Source organism: Pteropus medius, unplaced genomic scaffold (assembly GCF_902729225.1).
Source record: "Pteropus medius unplaced genomic scaffold, Ma_sr-lr_union100, whole genome shotgun sequence".
Classification (NCBI taxonomy): Eukaryota; Metazoa; Chordata; class Mammalia; order Chiroptera; family Pteropodidae; genus Pteropus; species Pteropus medius.
The window spans coordinates 2302299-2314646 of NW_024350397.1; the positions used below are offsets into that span (position 1 = coordinate 2302299).

Consider the following 12348-nt stretch of genomic DNA (forward strand, 5'->3'; position numbering starts at 1 on the left):
GCCTGCCAGGTACTGGACAGCAGAAGCGGCATGCGGCCCCCAGGGCAAAGACGCTTAACTGCAGATGCACCTTAAAACCGTGAATGCCTTTTGTTTACTTGACAAACAAGTCAGTGTCATGAGTTGTTCCAGATGTGTGTGGCATTTTGTTTTGTCATAGTACAAGACCCTGATAACTTCATGTGTGCCTGCATGGAAAAAAAAAAAATTCATCTACCCGCTTCCATGATATATTAGAACTAAGATCACACTAACTCACTCATCCATTTGTTTTCTTGCTGTTTTTTATCATCATAGCCATCCCTAAGAAATGTCATTCTTCAGTGTGAAATACTAGCACTTAATAAAGAATAACAGAAAAATAGGAGTTAACATGAATGTTGACATTCTGATAATACCCAGTTTTCTTTAATATGTGTTAAAAAAAAAAAACAGTCCTACCTGTTTCTAATGTACAGACAACGCTGTTATATTTAGAAATTAGGATATCAAGTATCTGTAGTGTCTGCACTTAGATGTTTTATTATCGTGTTTTAAAATTATGTCCTTAAGACTTGGGAATAGCCCCTCTACTATACTGTTATGGGCCAAAACACAAAGGCTAAAAATAAGACTAAAAGAAGTAAAATGACAGTGCAGAAATAAAGCTGGCACAAGCCAGAAGCGGGGACCTTTCTGGGGAGGAGCTGAGGTTACCCTCCCAATTTGCCTCCAGACCTCAGGACAGACACCGAGCCTCAGAGCGCCTTTATTGCCATCCTTATTATACCCTGAGAACACTGATGCTGCTCTTTTGTCTGGGGCAACTTGTGAAGTGGTGATTAGTTGGAGTCATGGCAGAAGATACTGTTTTCTGGCTTTGAAAATTGGATTTGCCAGTGGCCAAAGGGACCTCGTCTTAAACCTTTGAGGATTCACTGAGGCCATGTAACCGGAAGCCTTCTGCTCTGCCTGGAAGCCGGAGGGACGTGCCATTGCCTGAAATTTCCTTCACTTTTCAAGTGACTGGGAATTACAGATTTAAGTGCCTTTAAGAGAACAGAGAAAACCTCTGAGAGCAAGTGCTAGAGTGAAGGAGTGAAAGAATCTTTCAAATGAAACCATTTGTGTTTAGCAAGTGAAAATGAAAGCCCTGTGTGGTGGATAATGTTGTCGACAGAATAAGCATCCTATGTCCTAATTATTTAAAATGGAAAGACTACCTTCAGAACCACATAATTAGATAATATCCAAATATGGTGATGCTTTAGGACTCCCTGTAGCCTTACATGTTATTGATACTAACGATACAACCTCTAAAATTGGGTCTGTCCAAACCAACCAGGATTCCCTAACCAGGAAGTTCAAGTTTTAGAGATATTTCAGAGCTAAATATCTGCTCTTCATGAAGCTGATAATGCTAGCGTCACCAGCCTACTCTGCTATTCACTGTCTTATTTAATGGCTAAATAAGTGCCTGCACCTGTCTTGAATGTACGTGGGCGAAAATAAGCCCTTTCCAAAACCGACACTAGAAAGAAAGTTAATATACACAATCAGTGGTGGGCTTCTGTTTCTTTTATCTGTGTTACCAACTTTTTCTCCCTTTCAGATTACAGGCCTCTGCTCACCAAAAGGCTTTAGCCCGAGACCAGGCAAATGAGGGCAAAGATTCTGCTGAACAAGGAGAACCTGATTCTTCCACTCTCAGCTTAGCCGAGAAGTTGGCCTTGTTTAACAAATTGTCCCAGCCAGTCTCAAAAGCTATTTCTACCCGAAACAGAATAGACGTGAGACAGAGGAGAATGAATGCTCGCTATCAAACTCAGCCGGTCACGCTTGGAGAGGTGGAACAGGTGGGTGCCCCGTAATCCAACTCCAGTTTGCGGGTATGTTCTTAAACTGTAGGCGCACCGTGCTAGCTTAGGTTAATGATATATAATCAAGGCGATCTACCTGTAATTGATTTGGTAACAGCTTCATTCCTAAGAAAGTCATTATGCCAAGTATGTTTTTTTTTTCTTGTTTTTATAATTCGGAATCATCTGGAACGAGTTCATTTTGGAGAGAAAAATAGGATGCAGAATCTGCTTTTCACCCAGATGGATTTTAGCTAACAAAATGCATTATATAAATATATCTAGGATCAGTTTCCCACTAAGATAGGCATTACACTGCACTAAGTGCAGTCTAGGTCCATCCATCCACCGGGATTTATAGAGACAATATTTTTAAATCGGCTTTTCCCTTCTTCACTGTGTCCCTCCCCCCTCCCACCCCAGGTGCAAAGGGGAAAGCTCATTCCTTTCTCGCCCACTGTCAACACATCTGTGTCCACCGTGGCATCCACGGTCACTCCAATGTATGCGGGGGAGCTGCGGACACAGCCATCCATGGACGACAACCCAAGTGCCACTGACTACAAGTTTCCCTCTTCGATAGAAAATTCAGACTCTCCAGTTAGAAGCATTCTGAGGTCCCAAGCCTGGCCGCTTTCACTGGAAGGCAGTGGGAACAAAGGCACATTGAGAGAATTGGGAGAGACAGAGAACAAGAGAGCCGTGACAGGGCGAGACGGAGGTGTGAGAAAGTACGGGTCCTTTGAGGAAGCAGAGCCATCCTACGCCATCCTTAACCAAGTCCGGGAAGGAGACAGCCATAAGGAAACGAAATACGCTGTCCTGAGAAAGGGAAGCCTGGAGCTAGTCAGTCCTCCCGTCGCCCCTCTTGGTGACGTGCTGAAGGAATTTTCCACCGTGGAAAGCACCGCACCAGGGACTCCAGACTTGAAGGACCGGCAGCACTTTGGGGAGAAAGTGGACATGGAGAATGTCACAAAGAGGAAGTTTTCGCTGAGAGGTGAGTTGCTACTGACTGCTTCTGACTGGGTTTTTGGTTTCTGCTTGATTGTTTGCATGTGCCTGTGAGTGTTTCTGACTGAATTATGAAGGGGCTTATAACTTAGTATTGATGAGAAGTTTAGCGTGAATTGCACTCTCCCCCAGACTTCTCTTCCCCTTGAATCTGACTTGTTCAGTGGATTATCAGTTTTTCAGCCATAAAAATAGCTGACGCTCTTTCACACATCTTGATAAGGGTGTTGAATGACTGGTCACATTAGCTCACATCACAGCCTTGTGAACTTGCCAGCTCTGCTCGCCCTTTTATAAGTCAGTGACCCCAAATGTCCAGGGCTGGGTAAGCACAGAGGGGCAGGACTTGAACTCAGGTCTGTGGATTTCCAGGCTTACTTTCTACATCCCTCTTATGCAGACTAGCAAACTGTACTGCATAGGCCTTTCATTCTCTTTCTGCATTTACATAAAATAATAGTGTGCAAGTTATAATAGTGCTTTTGACTTGCGAATGTGGCATGTTTGAAATGTGAAAGATTGTCTTGGAGGAGTAGAAACATTCTGGAGCATACAGTTAAAACTAACTTCCTGTGCCTTGCACACAGGAAAAGACCAATTGTCACAAAACAGTTTGCTGTGCGGGGTAACCCACTGGGAAGTTTGGCTTTCTCACAGAATGTAGCATGCCGCAGATTTGCATAAATCCCAGTGGATTGGGTAACGGGCCATGTGCCCACGGATTGAACTCCAAGTGCAGAATCGTTGGGGGGGACGAGCTGGGAGTACATTTGCCTGGAGGAGGAAGTGCTGACGTCGCTCCTTTCCTTCCCAGCGGCGGAGTTCGGGGAGCCCACTTCTGAGCAGACCGGCACAGCTGCTGGGAAAACCGTTGCCCAGACTGCACCCCCAGTGTCCTGGAAACAGCACGAGCCTTCAGAACAAGCACAGGAGAAGCACTATAAGAATCCATGTGCGATGTTTGCTGCTGGAGAGATCAAAGCGCCGGTGGCAGAGGGCATCCTTGATTCACCCAGCAAAACCATGTCAATTAAAGAAAGGTAATCAGATTTAACGATTGCAAAGTCATTCTGTTAGGGAGGAACTTAAGGTTTTGCTTTTAGAAAAAAGTCCCACTAATGGGCAAAGAGAGGAAATCAGGAGTCTGGCTGCATGAGAAGATGTGCCGTTTTGCTAGAATTCTTGGGAAGTCGGGGTATCTAAGAGTGAACTGCATTCGCCCTGGTGCCTGGCTGGGTCACGCGGGAAGAACGCCAGCTCCAGACTCAGATGAGGAAACCAACAGAAGCAAACATTTGCTTGCTTCTTTTGTTTGCAGTTTATTTTTCTTTTTTTTATATTAAATTCTTTGACTGTCCAGTGGTGGGAGCAGAGATCTCGGCTTTTTCCCTCTCGGATACACGTGGCTTCAGATGAATGCACCCACGGCTTGTGACTATTTGTGTAAAGTATATGCAGAGAGAAGGAAGATAAATTCATATTTAGGATATAAAATTTTTAGTATTAGAATCTAAGTTTTGTTTATTTTATAGAAGGTAAATGGATGACTTTTCTGAACTGCATTTAGAAAGTTTTTCTCAGATAACAGCTATGAAAGATTACATTGGCATAGCAGTACCATAACATCATTTCATTCAAAAGAATGATGGAGGGCTGAGAGGGTATTTTTAAATGGGAGAGATACAAAGAATGAAAGCTAAATATTTCAGGTTGTATTTTCCTTGTTAACCTTAAGCCACTGTTGAACTGAGCAGCAAAAGATGTAATGGTGATAGGAACACACCTGAGCAAGGTCTCATCGATTTCATGGGCAGAACTATTTCCATCGGCTCTTTCCGGTTCTGCCCACCTGGACTCCGCCTCAGCACCTCCCACCACTCGAAAATCTTCTCACTCTGTCAGACTCCGGCCACTCTTATTTTTCTAGCTACATTCCAAACTACCTAAGACGATATATCAAACTACAGTGAAAATTTTTCATTCTGTTTTTCAAGCCAAGCTTTTGAACAATGTTCATAAAATATTAATTAGATGGAGTCTTTTTCAACTAACGAATTAGTAAAGTTGGTAGATCTTATTTATTTTCACCTTTATTATTTAAAATTCACAATAAATCAGACCTACCAGACTGAGGAGGCAGAGGCGAAGGACTGAGGGGATGAGTCAAATAAAAGTGATGTCTTAATCAGGGAAGCTGTGTGGCCTGTGAAGTCCTCCTCTGTAGAAACCTGGCTCGAAGAGAGTTCGGTCCTAGACATCCAACTATTGATACCCAGTTAGGTGAGAAAGAAGAGATACCATTTAATGGAATTAATGATAAACATCACTTATACACAAGTTCTGATATTCTACATATTGGAAAATATTTCTGGGGGTAAAATCCAATGGAAATACTAATATACCCTTTCTTTCAAAGGCTCGTAAAGGAGATTCCCTATCTTTGGGTATAATCTATCTGTTGAGACTTAGGACTTTTGATAAAGTTTTGTGTCTATCCACAATGCAATAATTACTGATGTGCCTATATTTAGTAAATTTTAACATATCTATCTTTCTGAAAGGAGTTTTAATCCTGTAAAATTCTCATTTTGGAAAATATAAGATGATATAAAGTCGGAGTTTCCTAACCCAGGCTTTGTGGACATCTGAGAAGTTCCAGGATGGCTGTAGGGCTTCTGGGAACTGCCTGGAAGTATGTTCAAAGTTGACCGTATATACCTGAACCTCTGGCTAATGGGAGACAGAACTTCTCTCAGTCTCTGAGAGTAATCCCGAACTGTTCAGAACCATGATGATAATGAGTGCATGTTAAGTAGTTAGCTATTCAGTTTAATTGTTAAAATTTGCAGGCATACCTCTGTTATATTGTGAGTTTGGTTCCAGACCACCACAGTAAAGCAAGTATCTCAATAAAGCACGTTGTAATCCTTTTGCTGGTGGAGGGTCCTCCCTATAATTTGTAAAAAATGCAACATCTGTGAAGCTCTATATAGCAAAGTACAGTAAAATGAGGTATACCTCTATGTTTAAAAATGGATTAGATACACTTTATTTAGCAGATGTTTATAATTAATTATGCTAATATGAAATATATTGCCAGCGATCTCCCCCCTAATCTTAATGGTACTTTTATTTGTACTTTGCTGAAGTCACAGAACTACGTATCTTTATAATCCATCTGTGCTAGCTTTTCCCTAGGAAGGGCTTATAATCCCTCTTTTCTGTTAAAATGAGATATTGAAGTTTGACGTATTTAAAATAAAAATGCTAATTATTTGGGTTTTACTTTTCTTTTTTTTGAGGTAGCATGTAAAAAATAAGAACTTTTATACCTGATTCTAACTTATTCTTCTTTCTGAGGGAGGGTTTAGTTCCAGAGACCACGAGGGTCACATGGTAGGCAGAACTGACAGCAGAGGCTAGTCTCTACCTCTCCCAACTCAATCCTCAATGCACTCTGCTTTTAGAACATGTCTGATGCTCAAGGAAGCATATCTTTTTCTATCTTTTTCTGACATCTTGAATGTCAAGTCGGAACCCTAAATAGCATGGAACTTAAATACAATCTGCTTCTTTTCACTGGATTAATAAAATCAGTGTTTCATAACTGTCTAAATGATTGGGGTGTAAATCGTTCCCGTTCGGGAACGCCTTTGAAAAGCATCGCAAATCAAATAATCTTTATGTTATTTAGGGACGAAAACTTGATGTCTCTTTAAAAGTACACTAGGCTTTTAGAAATCTTGTTTGCACAATTACTGAAACAACTGGATCTGAGCTTCCTTATGTGTGAGAGATGATTACTGAAAAAAGCCAAGGAGCCATCCGTTCACTGGAAAACTGGTGGAATGTGAACACTGAGTTGGAGAAGGTTGAAGAACCCGCCCCATGCCTCCCAGCAGCCTGCAGCATACTGACTTACAGTGGCCGCCGGGGATCCCCCTGTGGTCCCTCCATACCCCTCCCCCCACCCATCTGCTCTCCACTCAGCTGAATGGCTGTACCCACGCTCCCCCAACAGACTGGAGGCTCCTACCTTCTAGCTGGGAGATTTCAGCCACTAGAGGGCCCAGAATCATGTATTAGGGATAGAGGTATCATTCCTCTTTGACCTGCCTTTTCTGATGTTTGATTTGCCTTCATTTAAAAGACATGATTAGTTCACTCCTCCAGCCTGCAAACTAGCCCAGGCCAAGATCTGATGTAAATACTAATCGGTGCTGTTTGGCCCTATCTGACATTTGTGTGGTGCCAGTGATTCTCTGAACGCAGGGACAGTTTTTAAAGGGGGAAGAAAAAAATGTACTGGTCACACGGTTTGCCTGACCCGTGTGACCCAGCCCTGACTGCTGTGAGCCCGCAGAACTAGTTCTAATGAGGCAGGGCTGTCGGCTCGGTGCCGGTGAAACAGCCGTCTCAGGCCAGTATTCCCCGCTGGAAAAGTGTGGGCTGGGGCAAGAAGGGCGGACATTTCCCCGGGCGGCCTGACAAGCACAAGTCACGGTGGCCCCAGCCAGGCCTCGGGGTTAATAGGCTAACATAGTGCCACTCGCTGGATTCTCCCATCAGACTAAGCAGATGTCCAGGCTCTCAACATCACAGCCCTGCACTTGGACTTGGCGGATGTTAGAAGTGCTGACAGTTGTTTGAACGGCACAGGCAGTAATTTGTGTCATGTGTAGGACCAGACGTTTCGCCCCTCGGCCCTCCCCGTGCGTGGCCGCCTGCGGTGAGTCAGCAGCGTCGTGAGACTGCGCGGGGAGAGAACACGTGTGGGAAAAGCTGTTTACCCTCCCGGCTCACTGAACACCAAGTGGGGACAGGGAAAGCGGTTCTGGTCATTTTTCCCCTAATCTTTCGATTGTTTGAGCCTCAGCTCACGTGAGTTTAATGACCATCACTTTTTTGCCTTTTACCTTGTGTTGTCCAACTTAAAGGCTTCAGTCTTCTTCATTCATTGTGATGGAGTTGGATGAAACAGCCTCATGTTCACGAAAGTAACCTTTCACAGAATATAACATTCAAGCTGCACGCTGCAGTTGAACTGAAGTAGGTTAGGAAAAATCTCAGCTAATTAGATTCTTTTTTTGTATATAACTTTCCCCTGAGGAAAGTTGAAGTAATAATTTAAAAAATGGGTTTGTAGAGAATAGTTTCTGTATTAAGAAGAAAAAGCAGGTGCATTTGGAGGAAAAGAACAGAGCTCAGAATATAGGAAGAGACAGTCTTAAACATGATCTTTTACCTGTACTTGAAAGGTATGAGATTAATAGATGGTCAGTGTTTTACAGCTTTACGTTTTTAAAACCACTTCTGCTGTATTTTCTGCAAATAACTTCCTGTTCGGCTTTAGTCGTTAAATATTATTATATCAAGTGACCAGAAGGCGTCACTGGCAGACATTTTTTCTCTGGGGACCGATTCCTTTCTCTCTGCCCTCACCACGGGCAAGGAAAAATCGCCTCTATTCCTTTAGTGGAATGATGATGCGTCTTTTATCCGACAAGTCAGATTCAGCTTTGCTTTTCAATCAGCTTTAACATCTATGGGGCCATCTTCGCAAAGGGACCCCTGTGTTATTTTTCCACACACACTTTCTTCAGAAAAAAAAATGAAATTCAAAAAGATTAAAATAAGGCAGCTGTGGTCATTTAATGGGCAAAGACTTCCAACTTATCTAAGTTACGGTTCTATTACGAGTGAGAGTTTGGTGCTGAACTCTTTGCTTGGTGTGTTTTCCCCTTAGATTAGCACTGTTGAAGAAGAGTGGAGAGGAAGACTGGAAAAACAGACTCACCAGAAAACAGGAGTACGGCAAAGCGTCTGTCACGAGCAGCCTGCACGTGCAAGAAGCGGAACAGTCGCTCAAGAAGAAGGTGACGTTCTCCACGTTAGGAAAAAGCATTCTGACTAACGTCACACTTGCAAGTGCATCAGTCCAGCATGCGTAACTTCACTAACACCATTCTGTGAGGCCCTAGCACTGTCTTGCCATTTGAGTACACACGTAACGTACGTTAACTATCTCTCAACAGCTTAAACTGATCAAAAGATAAAGTCTTGAGATGTGGTAGAACTGGTACCTGTGCCACCTACATTTTGAAGCGTGTACGTTTACTTTGTTTCAAAACTTTCTTAAGTGAAGTCTGACTTTACAATGTTAATACAGCCTTTATAATGAAAAACTTTAATTGACCACTAACAGTTTATAAGTTGCATATAAAATATGGACTTAATTGTCCTATACTGAGATTTAAAACCTAGGTAAACAAAGTAAGGACATAATTTTTGTGGTCAGTGAGTCCTTATTTTTTAACTTTAAGCATATTTCACAATGAGCAGGTGTGCCTTTTCCTGAGAATACAGAGGAAAAAATGTTACGCGTTTAAATAAAATTTAGTAACACATTGTTATTAGTACTGGCAAGGATTTCATAGGCAAAAGTTTTAATGAGTTGTTAAATTACCAATATAATGATGACCAGCTTTTGACCAGTTAGTGCACACTTTCAAAGTGGCTGGTGACTTTCTTGCTGCTTGGCCCTTTGATTGCAAATAAACTTGCTGGCTGGAAGCAAGGGGGACATTGTGGTGCATCTACTAGGCAAATTCTAGGATCAAAAGTCTTCACACAGAGAAGAAAAAAAGAAACTTTCTACCAAATGATCACCTGGCCCCTTTCTAGTTCTAAAATAACTTAAGCATTTGCAAAAAAGAGAAATTATGAATGCGACCTTTGTGCATTAAGAAACATAAAAAGAAAGTGTGTACATAAAACTGTGAGGCAGGAGTTCTGACACTTTTATATAGTATTTCTGTATCTTCATAGGTTAAATTGGAACAGCAATTTGAATTCTTTCTTTTGAGACATACATGATATTAGAGATAATGACTAAAAAACACTTAATTCCCAGCCGTTAGTAAATTTCTCAAATACCATCAGCTGTGAATTTGAGATTTGCATATGTGTAAAATTTGGATTTTAAGAATAAAATCCTCAAGTGAAAACTAGTCCCTCAGATAATTTGTCCCTAACTCCCACAGACTTCATTTAAAAAGATCTTGAAGTCATTGCTTCAAAAATAACGTTTACCTCACGTCGGTCATTTTGGAAGATGCAAAAAAAGCCTGGGGAGCTGGCAGTTCTATCGGGCCAGGTGAAAATTAAAATAAAGCTACAAATGTGCTTTGTAGCTAGATACCTTCCTCATGAATAGTAGAATGAGATAAGTGTTCTACCTGCTTTGAAGACAGGGGTCATTTGAGGCTGTGGAAACCAGAGGCTGTGAGTAGAGGATGAGATTTGACCTGCCTAAACACTTGGCTAAGGTGTTTGGAAGGCAAGAGATGCAGGGAGACTGCGGTTGCCTCTGAGGTGGGAACTCCAGTCAAAGGAAGTGCTAGGGCTCTAAGTGTGACTGGGGCTTGAGTGTGAAAGGAGGCCTCTTGACTAACGGGAGCTGCAGATTCTGCAGCAATAGTGAACTCACTCTCCCACTCTTCCTCAGTAACCTAGTTCACTGTGGCCTGAGACAGTCGGCTCTTTGAAGTTATAATAAGCCTATCTATTTTAGGCTCGTGTAGCAGACATTGGGACATCTCAAGTTCTGATGCGGTCAAGTGGTTTTCACATGGCCTCTGATAAGCCCTTGGCTTGATTTCTTCCCCAGGCTGGCCTTATATTTCTGTCACACCTTCGCTGTGCTCAAATGTGAGATTCCTTAAAGCTGATCTGTTTTAAGACAGTCCCCAAAGAGCTGAGGAATATTTGAGAAATCGCCACTGCTTGCTGGGTGTCCGAGTGCTGCCCTGGAGAGAGAGGGACAGTCATGACGTGGTGCATGCAGATGGGACTTTGCTGCCTGCGCTGGATCTAGACTTACTAATGGAGAGCTGCCCAGGGGAGCGAGCACCAGAACCTCCCATCTTTTCCACCGATGTGGAAAGGAGCTGGTTTTACAGTTAGGTCGTTACTTCTTGCATTCATCAAACAGCATATATTCGTGGTTACCAAACATTTTACAGTTTGTCCTCTTCAAGTGTTTGTGTGTGGTAAGCATAGTCTCATGATTTGCAGTCCGTGGGAATGCAGAAGAGGCAGGAAGTAGAGATAGGACTCTGTAAATCGCTTCCATTGACCCCATGAAAATCCTTGCCGTCCAATAAAAATATGATGTGAGCCACATACATAATTTTAGGTTGTCTAGTTACCACATTGAAAAAATGTAAACATCTCCTTAGAAATCTATAACTGCTTTATTTCTGTCAAAGGCTTTGTCCCCAAACAAAACAAATTTGTGGTTCTCTAACTAGCATTTTATCGTGGGTCCTATATGGTAAGAAAATATTCTTTTGGCCCATGAATAGATTTGGGGAACTAAGAGTTTTCCTTTCCCTACAAAAAGATCAATCATGTCTCAGAGAATATGCAACTTAACAGCAGTTCCTTGCTTTCCAGATTTATCTTCCAGTATCAGGACTGATGAATTAGAGCCTAAGGACACTGATCCTTCACCTAGCCAGCTGTCGTTTCTATGACGGAGAGTCTGAGTCTCTCCCCTGTCACCCTTCTTTTCTCTTCTTTCTCCTGGTTTTGGCTTAGTCCAGGGCAGTGCTAACCTGACTTAAACATTTCTGCTTTTTTAGCATATATAATTAGTTCTCAAGACGGTGAAGCCATTTGGTTTGTAGATTTGGCCCAGTTCACACCGTGTGGAATGTGTGTACTTGAGCCTGATCTGTGGACTGTTTACTGCAAAGTAACTCATTCCATCAAAAGAGTGAGAGAAATGACACGAAGCGAAGTTTTAAAGAAGTGTCTTGGCAGGAATCTCTGTCACAACTAAATTGCAGTTATTTATTTTCACCAAATAATTCTTTTGAACTCCGATCCCATTTAGGCATATTCGACATTAAGATATAGACAGAGAAGCACATGTCCTTTTGTTTAGATAATCACCCAGGATATCAAACTTTTCCAGGAAATAAGAACGCTTTACAGAGTTTGCCTTTACAACTTTGTCTATTTCTGAGTCACAGATTAGGATTTTATATCTACTGTGCTTCAATAGGATCAGGTCAGTGAGTCAAGCTAAGATCTATAACATTCCCAAAACAAGTCCTTGACAATTTGAGGAAGGTAAATCTGCGCATGCGTGTTCTAATTGCAAATCTGCATTGAGGAGAATGAAGCAAATTTAAAGAGCAAGTTGAGGAGGAAAAGAGAGGCTCATGTTAAAAAATCACCATCTTGCAGACGGGGTGTGAGCTTGCTTGGTCTCTGTGCCCCTTGACTTGTGAGCACATGCATGCTTCTAATGGAACCCAGGCACCAAGTACTGGAAAGAGATTGTGACACCCTAACCCGACCCTGCCCTTCTGACACTCTGCAATGTTACTGTTTGTTTTAACCTGTAGGAAGAAGGAGGATTTTCAGATGATAGTGCCATTTCTAACCTGCTTTGGGTAAGCCTGACTCTAGCAGAGGTGTCCTCTCG

The 12348-nt window shown here is 42.2% G+C and overlaps 1 protein-coding gene across 12 annotated transcripts in view; it reads left to right on the plus strand.

Moving 5' to 3' along the window:
* Nucleotides 1-12348, plus strand: part of SVIL (supervillin) — a 204723-nt gene that overhangs the window by 151293 nt on the left and 41082 nt on the right. For 9 of the 12 annotated variants that reach the window (XM_039839717.1, XM_039839718.1, XM_039839716.1 and 6 more), the window contains 5 exons: nucleotides 1592-1835; nucleotides 2262-2838; nucleotides 3667-3892; nucleotides 8599-8728; nucleotides 12269-12316. In XM_039839717.1, coding sequence (XP_039695651.1) covers nucleotides 1592-1835; nucleotides 2262-2838; nucleotides 3667-3892; nucleotides 8599-8728; nucleotides 12269-12316 — 1225 coding nt within the window. The remainder of the gene's footprint in view (nucleotides 1-1591; nucleotides 1836-2261; nucleotides 2839-3666; nucleotides 3893-8598; nucleotides 8729-12268; nucleotides 12317-12348) is intronic. The other 3 variants (XM_039839724.1, XM_039839713.1, XM_039839719.1) reach the window with 1 other exon arrangement.